This window comes from Elaeis guineensis, chromosome 12, assembly GCF_000442705.2.
Source record: "Elaeis guineensis isolate ETL-2024a chromosome 12, EG11, whole genome shotgun sequence".
Lineage (NCBI taxonomy): Eukaryota > Viridiplantae > Streptophyta > Magnoliopsida > Arecales > Arecaceae > Elaeis > Elaeis guineensis.
The window spans coordinates 21,657,776-21,683,084 of NC_026004.2; the positions used below are offsets into that span (position 1 = coordinate 21,657,776).

At 38.2% G+C, this 25,309-nt stretch overlaps 2 protein-coding genes and 1 pseudogene across 6 annotated transcripts in view; 1 reads left to right on the top strand and 2 right to left on the bottom strand.

Annotated features, from left to right (window-relative positions):
- Positions 1-25,309, top strand: part of LOC114914680 (uncharacterized) — a 30,309-nt gene that overhangs the window by 4,264 nt on the left and 736 nt on the right. For 2 of the 5 annotated variants that reach the window (XM_073247127.1, XM_073247126.1), the window contains exons 3-7: positions 16,174-16,218; positions 16,344-16,414; positions 17,779-17,912; positions 18,787-18,867; positions 21,175-21,246. In XM_073247127.1, coding sequence (XP_073103228.1) covers positions 16,404-16,414; positions 17,779-17,912; positions 18,787-18,867; positions 21,175-21,227 — 279 coding nt within the window. In that variant the 5' untranslated portion in view covers positions 16,174-16,218; positions 16,344-16,403 and the 3' untranslated portion in view covers positions 21,228-21,246. Of the gene's footprint in view, positions 1-16,173; positions 16,219-16,343; positions 16,415-17,778; positions 17,913-18,786; positions 18,868-21,174; positions 21,370-22,096; positions 24,023-25,309 lie in introns of those variants that run through there. The other 3 variants (XM_073247128.1, XM_029267511.2, XM_029267510.2) reach the window with 3 other exon arrangements.
- Positions 475-3,444, bottom strand: LOC109506451 (uncharacterized; annotated as a pseudogene).
- On the bottom strand, positions 23,954-24,926 carry LOC105054757 (ethylene-responsive transcription factor 1A). The gene has a single exon (XM_010936348.3). The coding sequence runs from the start codon at positions 24,803-24,805 to the stop codon at positions 24,068-24,070; it is 738 nt and encodes a 245-aa protein (XP_010934650.1). The 5' UTR covers positions 24,806-24,926; the 3' UTR covers positions 23,954-24,067.

A 25,309-nucleotide genomic window follows, 5' to 3' on the forward strand; every position in this document is an offset into this window, starting at 1 on the left:
TTATTATAATGGGCATGGCGCTCTAGGCTGAGTATAATTTCCTATTTGCATGTCACAATCCTTCATGCATCAAGGTTCTGATCAAAGACCGCTGTACCGGTTCCAAACACTGTACCGGTGGCAGACCGGTATGGTATGGTACCGACATATAGTACGCTTCAGCGTACCGGTTTGGTACTGGTATTTTTTTTGTTTTTTTTTTTTTGTGGATGTTCAAGTTATTAATTCATAAATACAATCTCAGAATTGTATTATATTGCATATTATTGACATATTTGGGTTCAATTTTTGAGTTAGGTAGTGGTACAAAGACTCTTGATCCAAAATTTCAAATATATATTTATTTATATTATATTACAACTATATCGTCCTAAAATTAAAGAGAAAATATATAAAATATGCATTAAAATGTATCTAAACGTTTAAAGTACAATCACAACAACTGATATACTAACCTCAAGATCTACTCTACATTTAATTTCTCGTCGAGTGTCTGTGACGCTCGTAGATATCTAGATCATTAACATAATCTGGAGGAATATCAGTCCAACCCTCTAATCAAGATGCACCGTACTCTTGAATATTCATCCCATAAGGCATCCTCTCTGGATTGTGAGACATCTCAGATCTCTCACTCAAATTCTGGCTCTGAGAAGTATCCTCGGAAAAATGGTCTGACTATAGAGGAGCCCATCCGAATATGCCAATAGCAAAATCTGATTCGTAAGATGCTCCAGGCTGCATAGGGTAGTAACCACTAGAAGACGATGCCTCGAACGCATCATATCCATATGGATCATAAGGTAGCTGCAGATAATAGGATCCATAATGCGAGGATGATCCGATACATCCGTGGACCCTACTCCATGTGCAAGATCATCTGCAGCTGCATCGCGTGCTGGATGATCTCTAGGAGTCCGTCGTCTATATGAAATCGGCTTCCCACGATCTCTACCGACTCGTCTACCATGATCCCTATCTTGTATGGCATGTGTAAACTGAGACTCACCGGTGAATCGAATATCATCCTGTAGCTGTGTCTTATAAACAGTGATCTCCTGTCCTCCAGTTCCTTCCTGATCATCAGATCCATGGCTACTACTACCAATATCATCATCGCTTTTCCTGGTGTCTGAATTTGAGCCAGATAGTTTCTGTACTCTCGAGAGTGGTGCATGTGCAACTGTTTTTTCTTTTTCTTCCTTGTGCCCCTCTGTGACTGAGTTTCCTGTGATTGGGAGGATGGATGTCTTCTTGCTGAATGCCGATCTTGTCTATACATCTGTCGCTCGAATCTCTGCGAAGATATATCGGACATCGAGTCATGTGATGAATGAGTCTTCTGTGTTCCCTCAGGCTGTGGCTGATCAACTGGAACCTTATGTGGAATATTTCTTTCTACCCATTGCCCTGGATCCACCCTGATCTTTCTAGCTACTACACTGGCTGGTCGTGGAGGGGATCTCGGCTCATCAAGCTCTGGCTTCTACTGCTGACCTGCAAGCCATCCGATGATCGGATCGTCGTCCTCGTCAGCATAATCATCTAGCGTCGGATCAGTATACTTCAGCTGTACTTTCTGAATGTATTTTAGTCTCAACCTCAGATTGTAATGAACATATACAAGATTGTTGGGGCATTTTTGTGTCAAATGGTTTTTCTATTTGCTGTAGATAAGGGCGAAAGTCGATCAATTACGCTCACAACCACTAGCAGAGACCGTCTGAGAAAGAATACGGACAGCCACACCTCTCAAATATTCTACGAACATTCTAAAATAAATCCACCATCAGCTGTAAAAGCAAAATTACATATCAAATTTTATGATATTAAGTAAAATTACATATCAATCTATGCTGCTCATTATTGATATATAATTTATTTAGATTTATCTGTTTTTTGCTTACGACAGCTGATGAGACTCCAAAGCTGTCTGATCCCTTTTTAAACTGTTTCGTCTGTAAAAAAAAATATATTTATTAAATTTATAAATATATCGTTGAGTACAGATCGAATTTAGTTGAATAATCATATCTGTTTTAAACTAGTATATCTCTTGCAGACACAACGACGTAATTTTTGGATCGGACACCATCTTATATATCACATTACGAAGAGCAGCAAGAAGCTCGTTATCCATATCTATCTCGAAAATGGTATACTGAAATCTCGGATTCAAATAATAAGCTGCAGATAAATTTCATGACTGATTAAGTATATTTTTACAAGCATAAGAAAAAATATTTATAATATTCTTGAATCCGTGCTTACCGACTAGATGCAAATCTCTACTCATCTGATAGTCCCAATGGTGCTCAATGATGTTAATGAATTCTTGAGCATACTTCGGATCATTCTTACTGATCTGTTTCTTTGCCCTCTCCATTATGTAATATAAGAAGCTCATTTGGGGGTATCTTTCACTGTCCACGGTGTGAAGTACCTCATATAATGGTTTAATAGCCTTCACTATCTTCTCAGTCCGCTGTCAGAATGACTGACTCGTCACCAAGTTCTCCACATGACTTCCATTAGTGCCGGCCCTCGCATATCTGCTCTCCTGCTACTCGGCACTAACAAACATCTGACGTAAGGCTGCTTTCTTCTGAAGAAGACTATCAAGTGCTATGTAGTTGGTAGCAAATCATGTGATACCCGGTCTTAAGATCTCCCCCCCAATATACGTCCGCATCAATGAAAGAATCTATGTGTGGTTGTAGATGAATTTAGTAATAGTCTGGGCAATCTCCACTACCTGCTGTACCTTACGAATTTTTCCAATATCCATCAATATAAGATCAATGCAATGTGCAGTACATGGGGTGCAGTATATCTGCGATCGTTGCTCCATCAGCAACTCTCCGACAGCCTTATATTGTGGTCCATTATCTGTGATGACCTGCACGACATGCTGCTCACCCACTGAATCAATCACTTCCTCCATCAGACCAAGGATATATGTGGCATCGTGCATCTTATCTGAAGCATCAATTGATTTGTGAAAAAATATTTTTCTATCACAGTATGTCAAAAAATTAATGATGCTCCGTCTAATAGGATCGGTCCAACCATCACACACAACTGTCAGTCCGTATGTAAGTCATTTATTTTTGTAAGAAGCAATCCATCTCTGCAGATCCTCCTTGTTGCTGTCAAGAAGCTGACCATAGATGTCCCTAGGTCTTGACGGATCTACACCCTGGTCGGCAGCTTTTATGGTTGAAATAGCAGATCGGTAGTAAGGATTGGTTGCTGCATTTGCTGGAATATGATTGAAATGAAATCATGATCCAATAGCTCGCCACATATCCTTCTTCTTATCTTTTTTCACCATAGTGTCAATCCTCTACTGCTTTGAATTTTTGCTTGGCAAAGCATGTGGATCCAAATCATGGATGCTGGCTCCTGCTGGAATATCTCTGGAGGACTTCCTCCTACTGCTAAAAGCTCCCGACAAAGAAAACATGCTATGTCTGCTTCCTCTACCATTGGGCTCTCTGACTGAGGTAGTCCTCTTGAATTCGAATTCTCCCCCATCGGTCGCAGATCCAGACCTCGATTCGTAGCATGATGGTCCAAATCGCTCTCTATACTGGGCCATTTTCTCCTGTCGATACTGATCAGCCAAGCTCGTTTGAATGGCTGCCTCAATCTATGCCTATTCATCATTTGGAGCGAAAGTCTCCTTTGACTCTCTAGAGTGATAAGGTGGCTCTGCAGCTCGACGATCTACTTTGGTTTTTTTCTGCTTTGCCCTTTCCTTCGCTGCTTTCGAATCAGCAAAGTATTTTTTCATCAATTGTCAGACCTCTTACGGACATTTTCGACACATGGACATATCAAGTAACCATCAGTTAGGTGCTGCTTAAACCCAATCACCCCTCTTTCCTTGAACTCTGTGTTGCACCATTTGCATCTCCAATGATGCCGAGCCAAGAACATCTCGCCATGATCCCAACCAATGTCACGCTCTGAATCTTTCTTCTTACTCATTCTGTAGGTATAACAAAACACGATAGTTTAATAATTATTAAAAAATATTATATATAAAATAAAAATTCATAAATTCAAAAAAAATATGTTATGTGCTTAAATATTTATAAAAATATTTTTAATTTCAAAAATTTCAAAAAAATCTCAAGTTGGATTCAAATATTTCAATTGCTTGAATCATTATAAACATTATTTTCAATTTCAAAAAAAACTCTGATTTTTTATTTATTATTTATTTTTTAATAATTTTTATATAAATAAATATATATTAAAAAATATATAATTAATTAAAGTTAATGAACGTCATGCTCTAATTTTTTTTATAAATATTTGCAAGTATAACAAAACATGATAGTTTAATGATAATTAAAAAAATTATATATAAATTTAAAATAATTTCAATAATAATTTTAAAACTTATAAATTCAAAATAAATATGTTATATGCTTCAAATAATATTTTTGAATTAACTAAAATATGACATTATTTTTATATTTTTTTTATTTTATAATATTTTTTATTATTTAAATAATTATAAAAATATTTTTTAATTTCAAATATTTCAAAAAAAATTGAGGTTAGATTTAAGTAGCTTGAATCATTCTAAACATGATTCTAAAACTTTAATTTTTTATTTCTTTAAATTTATTTTTTTAATAATTTTTTTATGAATAAATGTATATAAATATTTAAAAATTATATAATTAATAAAAGTTAATAATTTTAGTGTCATCATGTAGATCTTTCAAAGATCTATCACATATAACTAAACATACCAAAATCATAAAATTTTGGCATGATTTTCTCTTATTTTCATACTTTCTCGTTCTTATTCTATTTTTAACAACAAAAATAAAAAAAATAAAATATTTACTAAAAGAATAACACATTACCTTACTTCCGGTAAAAAATCAGCGTCTCCTTGAACCAGTGCTGCAATTTGACAGAAATTTTTTTATTTTATTTTTTTGGCATCTCGACAGTTTCGTTGAGAGCCTCGGGAGTTCTCTGAGAGCTCTTGAGCTTCTCAGAGAATCTAATCATCTGGGCTGCCACTAAAAGACAGTTCAGGCCCCACTCCCCCCAACTCTCCCCCCACTTTTCGTATGTGAGGCTGTCGGTACGGCTCGGTTCACTCCGAATCGGACCGTACCGATCCATACCGCCCGATTTTGAGTGGTATGGACCCGAACCGTACCGGACAGTTCGGTGCGGTTCGTAGGGGTTTTCCAAAAAAAACCCCCGAATCGGATCGGCTGGCCACCGGTCTGGTTCGGTACGCCCCGTATCGGGCGGTTTGACCCGATACGGTGAATCCCGATTTTGATCATGCTCTAAAGTTTGTTCATGTTAAGATGCCTTTATGATTACTAAATGATTTGCTACATATCTTCTATTCTTGCATTATGGGCTCATTGCTCCACATCTGTTGTTCTATGGGGACTTTTCAGCTGAACTTGCTGCCACTAAGCTGATGCAATCTCCTCATATTTTGTCAGATATTGCCTTATGACCAACTGATTCAGGTGATAGATGTTTCAAAAAAAAAAAAAAAAAAAAAAAAAAAAATATATATATATATATATATACTAGCATATTACCCATATGATGCGTAGGGATGGCAAAATGGATCCAATCCGATGGGTATGCACCCTACTCAAATCCGGTCAAATCTGAAAAATAGGGTTTGATCGAGTTTGGGTTCGGTTTGAAGAAAATCTGAAAACTATAGCATGGGTATAGGTAGGGTATAGGTACTGCTGTTTTCTATCCAAACCTAAATCCGAATCTGATCCAAACCTACGGATATGGATAATACTCAAACCGTTACCCGAATATATATATATAGAGAGAGATATCATATATATATATATATATATATATATATATATATATTTATATATATATATATATATATATATATGATCTCTCTCTCTCTCTATATATATATATGATCTATCTCTATATATAAATATTCAATTTATAGTTAATGTGATAATTATATTAGTTTTATCAATTATTGAATTATATTAGTATATTTTTTTTCATTCTCGTTATTTTTAAGTATCTCAAGCTTCTTTTTCACTTAATATTTTTTATTATAGAATAAGACAATTAATATTTTTATATCTTAAAAATATTATAATTTTGAATTCTTTATCTTTTTGAATTCTATGTTGAATTATAATTCTATTTTTATGTTTGATTTCTATAAATCTGGACTTATAAATTGTGTTCTATTTTAAATTGGTAATTCTGTTTTGGTTGATAATATACATAAAATTATTTTAGTTATTTATTTTTTTGAGTATCGGGCGAGTATGGGTTGGGTATAGAGAAATGGGTTATCCGTGGATATCTCCGAACCCATTGGGTATGGGGATGGATATCTCTTTTTTTATCCGATCGGATATCGGGTAGGGTTTGGGTATAGGGCATTAAGTTGGAATTTTGGGATGGGTAGTACAATACCCTATCCAAACCCTACCCGTTGCCATCCCTAATGATGCGGGGGATATATTTTTTTATTTAAAAAATATATCATTTTAAAATAATATTTTTGTTCATCATATAGTTATTAAGAAAATAATATATATTTTATTGTTATATAAAATTTTTATTTTATTGAAATTTCCAACCATCGTTAAAGATTTACTCTGAAAGCATCCATAGATTGATTCGAGACGGCAATCTCGATCAGTGAGTTCACAAACTCATCAAACCTTGTGAAACACCTGAAGCAAATAAAATAATAAGCTTTGGAGGTAGAGAGGTAAATAATAGAAAACAAAAGAGAAAACATGGCTTATCTTATGAAGGATTGCCTTAGGGAGAAGCGGAAGGAAGAAGCAGGGACCTTCAGGGGCTCCAGATGGCTTAGATGCAACCCTAGGTGATGGCTAGGGTTTGAGATGGAAGAGAAGAAGGAAAATAGTTGGATAAGATGGAGACCGAAGGATTCCAGAGAGATCGGCCAGACCAATCTCAAAATATCCGGTGTCCTCGGGCGTGCGGGTGTGCGGGTAAAGGGTAAAACCTAGATCCGAACCCTCTAAGGAGTAGTGAAACAGGCCAGGCTTAGCCAGGGAAGCCCACCGATTAGCCCAGAAGAGCCAGCCCACATAAAAAAATATATTTTTTTATATTTCCAGCTGAAGCTGAGATCTATAAATAGGCCGTAAGAAGGAAAACAAAAACAGAATAGAAGTAACAAACTTTTCCCTCAAAATTTGTCTCCTCTCTAATCTTTTCCTCTCAGAACCTCTCCTCTCCTCTCAGATCTCTCCCTCTTCTCCTCTAATCCCCCTGTTTTCCCTCAATTCACCCCAAACATATCTGGATTTCCCTTGATCTGGAGTATTCTTGCCGTAGATTCCTCTACAGATCACTGGGATGTTACAGAATTGGTATCACAGCAGCTGGATCCTCAGATCTGAGGGCATGGAGATCATCCTTCATTGATCCTTCATCCTCCTTCAGATCGGCAAGATGTATTAAGCCCTGATCTTAGATCTCTTCCTTATTTGTCAGTAGCAGTAGCAGATCCAGATCTGTACCAAGGTTTGAAAGGGGTGATTACTGTTCCACTGATCTGGAACAGCAACCAAGCCTCAGAATTCATCACAGGCCACCTTGGTTGAGATTTCTGTTGCCAGGAGCTTATAGGAAAGAAAAATCCCACAAAGAAGCTTGTTAAAACCACTCAAAATAGCTTCAAAAGAATTCAAAATAGGGGTAAAAAATAGAAACAGATTAAAATATCAAAACCAATTCACTTGGAAAGAAGAAGGAATGGTTGAGGGAACCAAATTGAGAGAAATCAGTGAAAATCTCAAAATTTTAGAAGAAAAAATGCAAGCACTTACCACTGAATGCCCCAATCAGATAGAAGGAAGAATACAATTAGTCATTGAAGAATATAACACTAAAATTGGAGTGCTGGCAAGGCAGTTGGATGAAATACAACAAGAAAAAATGCAGAGATATGAAGCATTACAGATTGAAGCAGCAAGGAGGCATGAAATTATGATGCAGGAACAGAATCGCAGGCACGAGCAGTTGCTGAAGCTAATTGCCCCCCAGCCATCAGTATCTCAGCCTGTTACTCCAATCTTTGCACACAACACCCCCATAGTTATAAAAAATAGAAAGACAAATATTTAAGATCATCCTGGCGCAAGTTCCTCAGCATTAACAACTGAAGATAAGGGCAAGGGAATATTACCCACTCCATACAAGCCAATTGATAGGATGGAGGACACTCAGGCAGAGTCAATTTTCACTTACCTTATCCCAAGTTGGATTTTCCAACCTTCAATGGGGAAGAACTCAGAGAATGGGGCAGCAAATGTGAGCAATACTTCAAAATATATCAAATACTTGTTGCCCACTGGGTGGATAGCCGCAATGCACTTCATAGGAAAGGCACACAGATAGAAGGAAGGATACTTGATAGATAAACTAAATATGAATTGAGAGGAGCTAGTAGAAGCAGTGAGCAGAAGATTTGAGAACAACAGTATGAAATAGCTAATTAGAGAATTTAACAAATTGGTACAAATAGGGATCGGAGAAATATCAGGAGAAATTTGAAGACTTGAGAGCTAGAATGCTGTACTACAATCCAGCACTAACCGAACGGCACTTTATAGAAAGTTACATCAGTGGATTAAAAAAAAAGCTAGTACCATTTATTGATTTATCTATCCAACCACATTAAAAGAAGGATATGAACAGGCCAAACTTTATGAACAAGCACTGACAGTAATGTGGAGGAAGAGTAAAGTGGCTAATAGAACAGCTCCCTTTCAACCTTCTGGGTATTATGCTCCAAGGTTTGCTGCACAAGGAGAAGCCCACAAGCCCCAAATTATCAAAAATGCCAACTTACCTCAAGGAGCTGGAAGGCAGCAATGGGAACAAAGAAAAGCAGCAGGCTTATGCTTCAGATGTGGGGAGAAGTATCATATTGGCCACCAATGCTCTCAAAAGCCAATGCTCTCAAAAGCCAGTACATTCCCTCATTGCTACTATTGAGGCAGATGAAGTTATTGATGAGCAGCTGTTACATAAAGAAGAAATAGAAGGAGAATCCCTTATTGGGGAAGAAGATGAGAATGAGATGGAGACTGCCATCTATGCATTAGTGGGGCAGAACCAACATGATACCATTAAAATTCAAAGTGAAGCTGGGAACAAAACAATAGTCATCTTAACTGATATTGGAAGTACCTGTATCTTCGTTGATTTTCAGGTAGCCAAGGAAGTAAAGGCAAACCTTATCCCAGAACCCCACCGATAGCGACGGTGGCAAATGGACCCAAGGTCCTAAGCAAATTAAAGTGGGCTAATTTTCAGTGGAATGCAAGGGGAACCATATCAAACTGACTTGAGAGTAATTAGATTGGATGGATCAAGCATTATTCTGGGAATAGACTAGTTGAGGACATATAGAAAGGTAACATTTGATTACCGCATTAATTTGGTGACATTTATTAAGGATGGGAGGCAAATGACACTTAAAGGAATAATAGAAGGATCAAAATTGAAATATACAAAGGCTGAACTTAAGTCTATTACAGCTACACAGTGGTACAAGGCTGGATTGAAGGGAAATTGCTGTGCCATTGGATATCTTGGGAGTCCTGTGATGGGGAAGATAGAAGATGAAATACCTGTTCTGGTGAAAAAGGTGTTGGAACAGTATTCAGAGATATTTCTAGAACCTAAAGGCCCGCCACCTAGTAGACTTCGGGATTACAAAGTACCCCTACTGCCAGGAACCAGTCCTGTTAACATTAAACCATAGAGGTATACCTTTGAGCAAAAGGATGAGATAGAAAGGTAGATTGAAGAAATGCTTAAATCCGCAATCATACAATCTAATACCAGACCTTATGCCTCATCTGTGCTCTTAGTAAAGAAAAAGGACAACAGTTGGAGATTCTGTGTGGACTACAGGCAATTGAACAAGGCAACTGTGAAGGACAAGTATCCCATTCTACTGATTAATGATCTTTTGGATGAGCTTGCAGGGTCTCAATATTATTCCAAAATAGATTTGAGGTCTGGATATCACCAGGTGAGGATGAGCCTTGAAGATGTGCACAAGACTGCATTTAGGACTTATATGGGACATTATGAGTTCTTGGTCATGCCTTTTTGGGCTAACCAATGCACCTGCAACATTCCAAGCCATCATGAATAGGGTTTTTTCTTCCTATTTTAAAAATTTTGTATTAGTTTTTTTTTGATGATATTCTTGTGTACGGCCAAACTTTGGAGGCGCATGCAGAACATCTTAAAAAGGTGCTAACCATATTGAAGAGGAATCAACTATATGCCAAACGGACCAAATGCTTTTTTGGGCAGCAACAAATGGAGTACTTGGGCCATAATATTTTAAGGGAAGGAGTAGCCACTGACCTTGATAAGGTAGCAGCAATGAGAAAGTGGCCGACCTCTGTTACACTCAAGGAATTGAGGGGATTCTTGGGAAGAGCAGTCTCCTCCCTTGCCAGCACACCTGAAGTGAAAGAAAGAAAACCGGTATAACACAAACAAAGGACCGGTTCAGAGGCGAAGCGAGACGCCCCATCTGTATTGAGCTTAAAGAAGCAAAGCGAAAGCTTTCAGTGTAAACGTGTAAAGGTTCCGTCGATGTGGCCCAGATGATTCAATAGCCCGTGTAAAAAGTTCTAAATCTAGGAGATTTATTAAAGGGTATGGAGCCATCCGCAAACCCCTAATTGAACTTCTCAAAAAGGATAATTTTCATGGGAATGAAGAAGTCCAAGGAGCCTTTGAGAAGTTGAAGGAGGTAATGTCAACAGTCCCTGTATTAGCAATGCCCAATTACTCGTTACCCTTCACTTTAGAGGTAGATGCATGTCGATATGGCATTGGAGCAGTACTCATCCAACAGGGGAGACTAATAGCCTACCTCAGCAAGAGATTGAGTGAAAGGCACAGGGGACTATCAACATATGAAAAAGAATTTCTAGCAATACTGTTAGCAGTATCTAAGTGGAAGTATTACATCAGTCCCAGATCTTTCATCATCAAGACTGACCATCAGAGCCTAAAATACCTATTAGAGCAGAAAATCACTACAGCCATTCAGCAGAAGGGAATGTTGAAACTCATAGGATTGGAATATACTATACAGTATAAAAAGGGGAAGGAAAATCTTGCAACTGATGCTTTATTAAGATGGGGACTAGTGGAAGAAAGTATATAAGCTATAACAACAGTAGCACCCACTTGGAGCAGTGAGATTGCAGATAGCTATGAAGAGGACTAGCAGATCCAACAGATCATAGTAGAGGTACTTATCAAACCTGATTCACAACCAGATTACACTTATAAGCAAATGGTACTGAAATTTAGAGGTAGAATCTATGTAGGAAGTACAGGAGAACTGAGATAGAAACTATTAGAAGTCATGCATGCATCATCTCTAGAGGGATATTCTGGAATGAGCCATACTTATAAAAGAATTAAGCAGTTGTTTTATTAGCCTAGAATGAAAAGAGAAGTGGAAGAGAAGGTGAAAGAATATAAAGTTTGTATCAAAAATAAAACTGATGGAACTCCTTATGCAGGTCTGCTACAACCACTACAAATTCCAACCCAGGCCTGGCAAAAAATCAATATGGATTTCATGGAGGCATTGCCCAAATTAGAAGGAAAAGATACCATGTTAGTGGTAGTGGACAGACTCACCAAGTATGCACATTTCATTCCCCTAACACACCCCTATACAGCACAGGAGATAGCAAGAGCATTTCTAGATAATGTGTACAAATTGCATGGGATATCTTAGGGCATAATATCCGACAGAGACGATATTTACCAATCAAGTGTGGCAAGATCTATTCAAACTAATGGGGTCAAATTACAACTAAGCACAGCTTACCATCCACAAATAAACGGATAAATCGAAAGGGTGAACCGTTGCTTGGAAACTTACCTTTGTTGCTTCTATTTCTAGAGCCCTCACAAATGGCACAAGTGGGTATCCCTGGCTGAATGGTGGTATAACACTGACCACCACTCCTTAAGGATGACACCTTATCAAGCCTTGTATGGGCAGCCACCTCCGATGTATCTCGTGGTCCAGTTAGGGATGAGGGTACGTACCACAGTAGAAGATTGGAACAGGGAAAGAAGCAAGATGCATGAATACTAAGAGATAGATTGAGAGAGGCTCAAAATCGTATGAAATAAAATGCAGATAGAAGAAGAGTAGATAAAGAATATAAAGTAGGAGATATGGTATACCTCAAACTACAGCTTTATCGATAGAGTACAGTGGCAATCCGCAAAAGCCTCAAGCTTACCTCTCAATATTACGGACCCTTCAGGATAATAGAAAAGGTCGAACTTGTGGCATATGAACTCCAACTTCCTGAAGGGTCCCAAATACACCCGATATTCCATGTATCCCTGCTCAAAAGAGGCATTAGTAACCCATAGCAAGCTTCACCTAAAGTGCCACTTACCGAAGAAGAAGGGCAACTTTTGGCCCAGCCGGAGAAGATTTTAGATAGAAGAATGGTCCGCAGAGGGACTAGACCAGCTATCTAGGTGCTCGTCAAATGGAGTAACCTCAGAGAGAATGAAGCTACCTAGGAGGATTACTGGACCCTTAAGGGTTAGTTTCCTCATTTTGATCCTTGAGGATAAAGATCTTCTGAAGTAGGGGAAAACGTAACACCTGAAGCAAATAAAAGAATGAGCTTTGGAAGTAGAGAGGTAAATAATAGAAAACGGAAGAGGAAACAGGGCTTATCTTGTGAAGGATCGCCTGAAGGAGAAGCGGATGGCAGAAGCAGGGACCTTCAGGGGCTCTAGATGGCTCAGATCCAATCTTAGGTGACAGCTAGGGTTTGGGACGGAAGAGAAGAAAAAAAGTCGGACAAGATGGAGACTAGAGGATTCCAGAGCGATCGGCCAGGCCAATCTCAAAATATCTGGTGTCCACGGGCGTACGGGTGTGCGGGTAGAGGGTAAAACGCAGATCCGAACCCTTTCGAATCCTCTAAGGAGCAGTGAAGCAGGCTAGGCTAGAGCCGTCAAAATGGGCCAGGTTGACCCGGCCTGTGGAGGGCTGACCCTTTACGGGTCGGGCAAAAAAAGTCCTTTTGATAAACGGGCCATCAAATAGGCAGCCCAGCACTAGCCCTTATAAGTGAAGGGCCTAAATGGATCGGTCATTATAACTTACCAAAAAATTAAAATAATTATAAAAATTATAAAAATTAAAAAATTATAATCAATTAAAAAACTCTCAAACATAATACTTCATCAAATAAATAAATAAAACCAACGCCTACATCAAATTTTAAAACATCAAAAGTAAATATGAAATAACTTCAAAAAATTTGTAATATATCATAATCTCCATTCTTCATAAGAAAAAAATACCACAAATTAATTAAACTCCACAAAATCAAACAAACCAACAAGTCATAAATATTGTTCAAATAATATTGAGTCCAACTATTGAAATTCAATTCCTATTCTCAAGATTTTTGCCACAAGAAGTTTGCCACCAATATTTCATTAATTAATAATCATCCTCATCTTCCTCAATTACAACATTAGAATCTTGACAATCTTGTTTTGGCAAATTTGCATCAACTTTTGTACTTGAATCATCATCTTCATCTACAATCCATAAGTAACAAATTACACATATCAATAAATAGTTAGAAAAAGGCTATTTTGCATCCAACTAAATTTAAATTCTTATCTTAAATTATAAAAAAAGATATTACCATCATGAACAAAGCTATGTAACCATTTATGGGGTGCAAATGAGAGCTTGTATGAAGAACCAATCCTAACATGATGGGAACTAGGAAGGGCATATGGACTTTCTTTTTCTAGAGAGATAATTAGACCTGGGGCCTAATTACTTTTATTCAGTAAATTAGAGGGAGATGGTTAGTATTAGTATATGAGAAAGAGGAACAAAAGACATCAAGAACAAATAAAACTAGATCTACACCAAAATTGTGCCGTAAACGGGCCGGCCCGTAGGCTAGACGGGCCAGCCCTTCACGGGTCAGACAATAAACGGATCGGCCTAAAAAGTCCTTTTGTTAAATGGACTGCCAAAATACTAGCCCGGCCCTACTATTTTAAGGGCCTAAATGGGTTAGCCCACGGGCCAGGGCCCATTTTGACAACTCTAGGCTAGGCCCAGCTAGGGAAGCTCACCGATGAGCCCAAGAGAGCTATCCCAAATAAAGAAAAATATATTTCTCTATATTTTCAGCTGAAGTTGAGATGCTGTAAGAAGGAAAACGAAAACAGAATGGAAGTAACAAACTTTCCCCCCAAAATTTTCATCTCCTCTCTGATCTTTTCCTCTCAGAACCTCTCCTCTCCTCTCAGATCTCTCCCTTTTCTTCTCTAATCCCTCTGTTTTCCCTCAATTCACCCCAAACATACCTGGATTTTCCTTGATTTGGAGCATTCCTGCTGCAGATTCCTCTACAGATCACAAGGATGTTACACCTTGCTCGTAGCCACACCTGAACACCAACTTCATATCCTTGTCCTTCCCAACACTACCAGAAGCTACCGCCTACGAACGGGAGATAGTAGAAGAGGAAGGGATTTCAGGGAGGAGAGGGATGAAGAAGGATTGGAGGGAGATAAGGGACTCCAGGGCGAGGTTGAGGGAGGAGGAAGGAGAGGAGGATGGGGAGGTTGTTGATGTTGGCACTGGAGGAGAGCAGTTGGTGGCCGAGCGTTTTGAGGTCCTCTAGGGTTAGGGCATCTCCCATCTCCTTTCTCTTCTTCTCCTTCTTCTTTGTCTTCTGTTGGCTTTTCTGCGGCTTCTTGACCGAAAGGGAAGCCATGGCCGAAGGGCGAGTGCAAGCTCTCATATTTTTTTTTCTTTTTTTGGGGGAAACAAAAACTCTCAAGGTTTGGAGAAGAGAGGGAAGAAAGATGGAGGCTTTCACGATGTTGTCATAAGATAGAGGGAGAGGGATAAAGGGAGAAGGTTTTGTTGCGAGGGTTTTGAGGCAATTGGATAAAAGTAGTTCGAGCCGACGGCGAAGACCAGTGGGAGGTGGCAGCAAGGAGAGCGGGGAGGAGGTGGGCATCCATGAGGGCTCGGCAAGAAAGCACCTGAGGGAGATTGGAGGGGGAAGGCTGAAGCTGGTGATGATGGGGAGGAAGATGACGGTGGAGACCGGCGGGAGGTGGTGGCAAGGAGAGCGGGGAGGAGGTGGGCATCTATGAGGGCTTGGTAAGGATTCGAAGAAAAACTTGAACACGCCACCGCTGCTTGGGATAATGAAAACCTTCTCAAGTGGTACCATTGTACATGTGTCAAATGAAGAAGATAAACAGGTGGTGGATGGAGGCTGATACCTCCGTTTTAATATATATATATATATATATATATATATATATATATATATATATATATATATATATAGATGGGAACTTGAAGACTTTCTTGTCAATGAGTTCATGGTTGTAGTGAGCAAATCTTTCAGTTTGATTTTTTCCCTTCCTTTCTTATAATGGAGTCCTTGTAGTTTAGAAGGATACAAATTCTATTATAGCTTATTTTCTACTTTCTGTCATGCTATGCCTGAGTCATATTCTTTGCATTTATTCTGCAAAGCAATCTACTGTTCTATCAAGGTAATAAGCTAATCTCTACAAGTATTACAGACTAGTTCTCATTGAGAAAACTGTGCTCTTTTCAGCAAAACATTCTTGTCCAGGTTGTCAACTTTTGGCTCCCAATGCTACCCATGAAAATAAATGATGGGCATCTACTTTCCAGCAACCATTTACAATTAATTGCCTGAAATATATGAATACTCCTAGGTCATATTGTCCCAGCATTGATGATATCTCTATAAAGAGTTGTCACTAGAGTAACTCCTACCATACTTTGGTTTCGATATTAAATAAGATAGTACGAAATTAGCTTAATGCTTTACATCATGCTTATTGTAGGCTTATAATTAGAGCAAAACTGGCTCTGTTACATCGGTGTTGCAAGTCAGAATTTACTGCAGAAAATATTCCTTTTCGTTTCTTTTCCCTCCTTCTAGCAAGATTTTTTTTTTTAAAAAAATTGTTAGTCATTGTGTGTAAGATCTTATGAAATGAGCTTAATGCTATGCATCATGCTTATTGTAGGCTATAATTATAGCAAAACTGGATCAGTTTCACAGGGGTTGCCAGGTTAGAATGTCCTGCTGAAATATTCCTTTTCATTCTTTTTTCCTCCAAGCAAGTTTTTTTCTTTTTTTTTTTAAAAGAAAGAAATTGAGTCATTATGTCTTAATTTTTTGTATTTTGTATACCAGGTGCAATTTTCAGCTGGGAGGGATCTGAGACCCAAACAACTCAACAATATGATGTAGACAATGTCAAGTTGGTAAGAATTTTATTCGTAACTGTCAAAGGTTAAACATTATTTGTAATCATAACAGGCAGACATGTTTCCTAATGCTAGAAAATATATTTAACTTCTGTTTTACTGTTTTGTTTTCCACATTTGACTGTGAAAGATGCTAAGCTGCTGCTTGACAGCACATTTATGTATTGGAATCTGAAACAAGTTTTAGCTATTAGGTTTCAGTTGTTTGCTCAGTGGAAGCTATCAGTTTTTAAGTTTCCTGGCTTGAAAACAAACTGGGGAAACAATTTCAGGTATCCTGCTACATTAATCATGTTTGTTTCAATTGTTTTATTAAACAATAAACAGGCCCCAGAAACTGAACAGTTAATTATAAATTGCAAAGGTGCTTCTACAGATTTGGGTGGACATCAATATTGATCAATTTTTCAATACATTCCAATAATAAGAAGCGATAGACTTATGTAAACAATTTCTCAATGTGTTATTGCTGTCTTGTATGGTTGGTGAAAGATACTTGTGGGAGCAATATATACACGTATGGATGTGAATGTCTTTAGCATGTACAACTAATCTATGTGTTGATTTTCATATTTTCCTTGTGTCTGGATCATGGTAGGATCCACATAACAGACAGGACTTGATAAGAATGTGACTAGCTGAATTGGTGGAAACAATAGTTTTCTGGTATTGCTTCGGAGTTCTGGTATAGTTTTTATTTGTTTTTCTTTTTTAGATGAATTTATTCAACATTATTTTTGTATTTTTGTACCATATGGCTTTTTGGATAGGCCCAATAAAGTCCACTGAAGCCTTCTGATGTAATTTACCAACTTAGATTTCAAATCTTCTTGTTGTCAAATTTATCTCTTCAGATTCTGCTTTTATTGAATGTGAAACTAGACTGGATATTATACAAATAGAACTGCTATAATAAGAAAATCTTTAAGCTTTGATGAAACTTATGGAGCACCAACAAGGTTTGGTCTCTTAAATACAAGGGTGCCTCATGAAAAAAGATTTGCTAACCAAGATAATTTCTTTTGGTGTCTGACAATCAACTTGTCCTGGAGACCCACATGAATTTCTTAACTTCTGACCGTTAACTACATGAAGTGATCAGGGATCTTCCATCTCTAGCACATAAAAGTCCAACAGATATCTGTTCTCAATGTAACAGTTATAAGGGAGGGAGAAAAACTACAAACAGAAACATGCTTCGTTAATTCTATTCAGTTTTTTCTTTGATATTTTATGCATTAGTGTCTTTACATTTTTAAAATCTTTAGGGATGAGAGAAAGCTTAGTTCTCTACCGTTTCTCCTCGATACATGAAGTTGATCGCTACTGGTTGTGTTATTTATGGGATGAATTTCCTGCAGGTTGGTCACTTTGGATTATTTGCTTCTGACAATTCAAGAGAAAATCAAATCGGCAGATATGATGAGCGAGGCAAACAAGAAACACCCCAAAGAATTTGAAGATATGAGTGGACGAAGTGAAGAAATCACTCCAGGTTAGCCAAATTCTTTAAATATCTTTAATAACTTGCTGATTAGTTGGAATTGGTCAACATTGATACTAATTCAGATCTAAGTATCACGTAAAAATCTATATGCTGGACTCTCTGCAATCTTATCTGTTTCTATTTGTTCTTTATCTATGTTTGTCCTTTGTTATTCTATTTTTGTTCTTTTTCTTTTTGGAGTCCAATGTTATAATGTATACTGGTTACATTTTCTACAAGTATATACGCTGGTAAACTGGTTACAGTAAGCTGCTTGTCAGATATGATCAATGTCAGTCGAGGTGTCGTACTCAGTCGCAGAAGTTGGAAGACTTTAGGCAGGATGGCATGCGTAACAAGGATGGATGCAAACAGATAGGGACCTGGAGTCATGGATTGCGAGGACCACAGCCGACCCAAGATGTAGTGACCCATCTTTAAAGGGACTCCATAAAGCCACCTTTACTTTCCCTGTGCCCAAGTGACTAATGTTCGTGGGACATTAATTTTCAAAGAAAAAGATTGAAAGAGAGCTCCACTTCTGTTATCCTTGCATTTGGATTACATCAAAAATTTCATCATCTTGCCTTAATAAATTTTATATTGAAGGGGGCGGCAGCCAATCTGATAGAGGCAAAAGTAATTGCTAGAATTTTCCCCTCATTTCAAACAATTAGATGTCTTGCCTTTCATGCCCTCAGCCATATGCCCAGCCTTTGCAAACTCATGTACCAACGATGGCATGACGCTCAAACTTAACTTTCATTTGCAGCCACTTCCCCTCCTAAATTTGCTGGTATTGTGGTATTATGCTGTGAAATATCTGAATGGAAACTGAGCTTGATTTATTTCTACTGATGTTGATTCTGGTTACACTGGTTAGGGGATGGAGATCATGAGCAGCCACCACTGCCGCACGCAGGGAAAAGGGAGGGCTTGCAAGCAGGATGCTCCATCTTGAAGGGTAAGATTATGTTATAAAAGTCATGGCCATGACCTTAAACTGGCATCGGCTATGGTAATAAATTGCTTTTGCTTAAAGCTTTTGAATATTTTTACTTTAATTTCGCATGAATGTACTTGTGTGTGTGTGTGTGTGTGTGTGAAAGAGGTGGAGAGAGAGAGAGAGAGCCCAGCAGGGTGACTCATCCCACCAGCACTCTTATAAATGCTGTTTTGTCGGGACATTACTTTAAAATAAGAGTAATTGTAGAAAACTTTTAGAAAAAATTATAAAAATATTCGGTCAACTTTGGATTAATTTTAAACATACTTCTTCGATTTTAGAAAGTATCAAATAAGTCCCTCAAATTTACAAATTATTCTCAATTAGTCTTTGAATTTCCCAAGTTAGTCTACCATTTCAATTGACGAAAATATCCCCTATAGTTTTTAGTCTATTTCAATTTTAAGATCTATGTAGGTAGGTAAATAACTCAGATCATTCATATGGTCACTTGGAGATCAGTCCAACAAATGAATACTCAAATCATTCATGCGGTTGCTTAAAGTTCGTGCAAATGATGAATAGCCAGATCATCTATCTCACAAAGCTCAAAAGTTCTTCAAATTTTATCATTCATCCATTTGTATAAATCTCAAAGTGATCAGTGTATGATCATGATCATCTATCCACCTATATAGATCTCGCAACGATAAATGAAAAATTTGGATTATTAATCCATCTACATAAATCTTGAAGCGATTGCATTTGATGATCCAGATTATTCATCCTTCTGCATAACTCCCAAAGCAATTAGTAAATGATCAGGATTATTCATCCATCTACATAGATTTCAAAACAATTATGGATCATCTAGATGTTCATCTATTTTTACAGATTTCAAAGTAACCACAGATGAGATATCCATCTACGTGTATAGATCTTAAAGCAATCATAGATGATCCAAATATTCCTTGGCTTACAAGCAACTATGGATGATCGAAAACATTCATCTATCTGCATAGATCTCAAGGTAGTTGTGGATGGTCTAAGTTTTCATCCATCTATACGGATCTCAAAGCAACTATAAATAATCTAGATATTCATATGTTGCACAGATCTTAAGGTATTCATCCGTTGCACAGATCTTAAAAGAGTCATTGATCCAAATATCTATCTATAAAGATCTCAAAGCAAGCATGGATAGTCCAAATGTTCATCTATTTACAGGGATCTCAAATTAATTATGGATAATCCAAATGTTCATTTGTTTGGACAGATCTCAAAGTGATCACTAGATGATCATCATTATTTATTTGTATATACAGATCTCAAGCAATCGTGGATGATCTTGATATTCACCCACTTACCTAGACCTCAGAGCGATCAGTGGATGGTCAAGATTTTTCATTCATTTGCATAGATCTCGAAGCAACCGTGCATAATTTAGATATGCATTGATTGCTTTGTGATTTGTGTAGAAGGATGAATAATCTTGATCATCTACATGGTGGCTCAGAGATTTGTGCATGCAGATTAATAATTTAGATCATCCATTAGTGTTTTTGACATCTATATAAATGGATAAATATTTGGATATTTATGGTTGCTTTGAGATCTGTGTAGGTTGAGGAATATCTAGATCATCCACGAATACCTTGAGATCTATGCAGGCGGATGGATATCCAAATTATTCGTAGTTGCTTTGAGATTTGTATAGACGAATATCTGAATCACTCATGATTACTTTGAGATTTGTGTAGGAATATCTAGATCGTTCATGTTGCTTTTGGGATTAGTCTAGGCAAATAAATATATGGATTATCCATGGTAGCTTTCAGATTTATACAGGCAGATGAATATTTGGATCATTTGCAATTGTTTTGAGATCTATGCAAGCGGATAAATATCTAAATTATCCGTGGTTGCTTTGAGATCTATGCAGATAGATGAATATCTAGATCATTTGTTATTGCTTTGAGATCTGTGCAGATGGAGGAATATCTAGATAGTGCATGTCGCTTTGAGATTCGTGCAGACAGATGAATATTTGGATCATCAATAGTTGTATTGAGATCTATATAGTAGATGAATGTCCAGATCATCCACAGTTACTTTGAGATCAGTGCTTTTCATTGAATAATTCTGATCATCCATTGATTGTTTTGAAATTTGTGCAAAAGAATGTATAATCTAGATCATCCATGCAATCATTTTGAGATTTGTGCAAGTGAATAAATAATCTAAGTTATCTCTTAGTTGCTTTAAGATCTGTGTAGATAGATGGGTGATCTTGATTATGTGCTGGTTACTTTGAGATTTGTGTAGATGGAAGAAGAGTTTGGAGCACTTTGGGATCCATGCAATGGATGATCCTATGATAGATTCGCACAAATAAAGGTGAGTCTTGATGTTGCTGTGCAATGGGATCCTTTTATGATACGAAGGGTATTTGGTGGTACTACAATTTTATACTATCATGTGATAATAATGTGATGCCACTCTGTTAAAGATGATTAACCACAGGACTAGTTTGAAATAGTTTATACTTTATAAATTTGAAAAATCTGTTTGATATTTTTTTAAATTGAGGGGTATCTAAAATTAGAAAGGTATTTTTGTAATTTTTTTAATTTTTTATGAATAACAAATGAAGTATTACCATATTCCTTGTTATGGAACTATAAAACATAGGTTATTCCGGCCGTTACAGTAACATCATGATAACAGCCATATTATATTGTAAGCTTATGCGTTCGTTCCAACCGTTTCGACATCATTATTAGCAAATAATGGCTTTTCCTTGTTGATAAGAATGTTTGAAACTTGGGGTGGTCAGTGTGAACCTTATCTAAATTTCACTGCGAGGGGAGCTGAAGTTCCTACATCTATTGATCTAAATGGGTAGGTTGGGCACAAAAGAGAGAGTATGTTGACAATTGGGGTTAATTTTGATTTTAAGGCACAAGTGACGGAAAAGAGTATTGTCAAAAAAAAATATAAAATAAAATAAAAAAAAGGGAACTCCTTGAAGTCGATAAGAAAGACCTTGAAGTCTTAGTTGGACCATGCAAAAAAAAAAAAAAAGTAGTTTTTTATTTTTTTTGTCTTTGTCGAGTTGAATGCTTAAAGTTTGAAAGTCCAAAGGTGTTTGAAAGAATCAGGCGCATTGCAATCGAAACTGTCAAACGCCGTCCCCTCATTTTTGTTTCTTCTGCCACTCGTGCGATTGAGATGGTCTTCCATACAGCTTGCAGCACATATACCATCGATATCCTTGCCGTCCGTTTATTGGACTTTTCTGAGCCGCCTTCAATGATATGATGGAATTCAATGGCCAGCTTGGTGTTCTATGAATCAGGCTATATCTTGTGCCCTTGTTCAATTGGGTTGGATATTTCCCATGTTGTCATTGTGGGAATAATAGAACCAAGATCCTCAACACTTGTTGATTGGTCCACTTGTACTCATAAAACCTAATCTAGATCTTCTGCTGCATATGGGGGCCATAAGAAATTGGTGGATTCCTTACGTGGGAAACTTGATCTTCTGCAAGTGCTTGTGATGCTTTGCTTCACGTTATAAACCATAGAACAGTGACAATTACCCTTTTTGTTTTTTTTTTTTATCGAAATTATGATGCATCTATTTTGATGGTTAAAGTTGCAATCTCTTGTTTGTGACATAGATGTAAATAGACTTGTATTTGACAGTATTCACTAACAAGCAAGTTTGAGTGGATACAACTATCCAAAATAAGGTATTTTTAGACTTTTTGCAGGCATTCTTTGGACACAACTTAAGGTCGGTGTTATTGTTGGTGGTTCTAGAATATTTGGTTACGTTTCTTTCTTTTTTTTAAAAAAAATTCAGAAATAAACATGATTAACTTTAGAATAAGGGTTGTTTATGCCCAGCAGTTTATAAAAAAATAAATAAAAAGAAACTAGTAAAACCTGATTATTCATCAAATTCCTATTTTAAGAGGAGACTGAAATAATTTTGCTTCTCAAATATGTCACTGTTTCAGTCCTTTGGCTTCTATTTTTATGAATAAAAATACTCTCAATCTACAGTTTACCTCAAAAATTTTATCCAACATAAAGATAAACATAAGTTGTGAAACAGCTATCTCTACTCCATATTTTATTGTGTCCTCACGAAATGCAATTGTGAGGATAATCACCTGGCATAAGGAGATGTATCTGTCAACATCAATTCCTATTCAGGCCTTGTCACTGTCATACGACAAGACTTTGTCTTGCTTGCTTCCATACTATATGTTTTTTGATGGCATCATCTGCGGTTTGGGCCCTTAGGATCTTGTCAAAATGGCAACTTGTTCACTAATTGGCATCTCATTTGCAAGTAATGCTGGGCTGGTCCCTCATGCCCTATAATGGTGTGCTTTGAATCTAGATGAACAAGAAAGGCAGTTTAGCTTGTTGGCTCATATGGTTACCTGAGGAGGCAAATGGGCACCACTAGGGGCCCAACGTGCGATCCAATAACTTGGATGATACTGGCATTTTGAAAGGGGGTTTGGGCCATCCTCCAAGCAAAAGAATGATTGATGTTCTTTCGCAATATCTCATATAGCATCTTATATATATCCAAAAACATTCCAAATCTTTATTCCATCCATCTGCACAAATCTCAAAGCTGTCATTTGCGAATCCAATGGTTAACATTATGAAAGAAGATGAATCATAGCTTGGCACAAAAGATACAATCTGAACCTTTTCAAAAGACCCTCTCCCTCTCTCCCACTCTCTCATGGTGATGGAGGACACTACCATTTCATTGAAGCCATAGAATGAGTAATATTTGGCATATCTAATCTACGTAAATGAACATTGCAAAGCATTGGGCCTTAATAAAGCAAGTGAAAAAAGAAATAAGAGAAAAAAGAAAAACATCAGATAAATAAATAACCGGATGGAGGTAATAATAATAATAATAATGGATAACCAAGTAGAATTGAATCGACTTGAAATTTATTGTCGGGTAGAACTTCATCATGTAGTAAAACAAGGGCTTTCGCATGAACCAAAAAAGGCTGGACATTTGTAAAGAATAAACAACGTCTGCATATTATTCACAAATGTAAACAAATCAAACAAATCGTTCGGATCTCTCTAATTTATTTTGCACCCCAAGGGAAAACCTACATCAAGAGAGACTGAAGCAAAAGATCTCAAGCTTGTCTCACCCATTCCCACTAATAGCTAACCCAAAGCTGATCCATGCTGACGCTCGTCTGTTGGGACTGCGGTCCGGATGACCCCGACCCAAGCCCGGCCTGAGCCGGAGACGATACTTGAACCGGCGCGGGAGCCGGAGAACAAACTGGCCCGGCCGAGGCCGCCCCTCTCTTTCTCCTCTTGGGCGACGAAGAGGGGTTTCCCGGCAGCTCCGACGAGGCCCTCTTAGCCGGCGTCGGAGCGGCGTCGTGGGACCCGACCAAGAGTGGGAAGTTGAGGAGCGCGCGGGAGCCGCGAATCCGGTAGGCGGCGCGGTCGTAGGCGAGCGCCGCATCCTCCGCCGTCTCGAAGGTCCCCAGCCAGACCCTCGCCCCGTTCTTCGCCGGATCCCTGATCTCCGCCGCGTACTTCCCCCACGGCCGCCGCCGCACTCCTCTGTAGTGCTTCCCCCTCGACGGTGCCGCCGGCAACTCCACCGCGGGCGGTGTCGGCGGTGCCTCCTCCATCTTGACGGCCACCGCCGGAGGCCGGAAGGCGTGTTGGATCAAAGCGTGGAGAAGCATGTCGTCGGAGTCCTCGGGGTGGAATGGGAGGCCGCCTCCGCCGCCGCCTGAGGCGGCGGCAGCGGCGGTGGCGGTGGAGGGAGGTAAGCTCGAGGGGTAGTCGAAGGGGGTCGAATCGTCGAGCAAATGGTGGCGGATCGATTCGAGGAGGGCGACGTCGGCGGCATCCGGAATCGGCCACTGGGCGTACATTTTTTTCCGGTCACCGGTGGGTGAGATTAGGAGAAATTGAGAAAAAAATGGAGGTCTCAGTTATCTCTTTCTAAAGAAACGTCTTGTTTTTTTTCAGTTATTGGTTTGATTGAAAGAAGGGGGTGTGATGGGGGGTTTATATAGATGGAAAGGTTCATGCATGTTGACAGGTTTGAAGGTTGAAATGGAGAGAGAGAGAATGTGGTTCTCGGAAGTTTCCATATGTCGGGCACGTGCATAAAAAAATTTAGCTTTTCTTTAAAAAAAAATTTGGTACATTTTTTTTGAAAATCCACTTGAGGCTGGGATTGGGAAGCGGGTTGATGATGTCAGTCATGAGGGCTCTATTTTTCTGCCACGTCCACTAAATTGTTGTTGTTATACATAAAAATTTCATAAGAATTGTGCTATATCTGGATAAATGCTACATCCTTGTGCTCCACACACTTCCCTTGTTACATCATGGAAAAGAAAGACACCGCCATTCAATTTCCATTTGCTGAG

Excerpts from the sequence above, each read along its gene's own strand:
- LOC105054757 (XM_010936348.3), bottom strand. The coding sequence starts at position 24,805 with ATGTACGCCCAGTGGCCGATTCCGGATGCCGCCGACGTCGCCCTCCTC.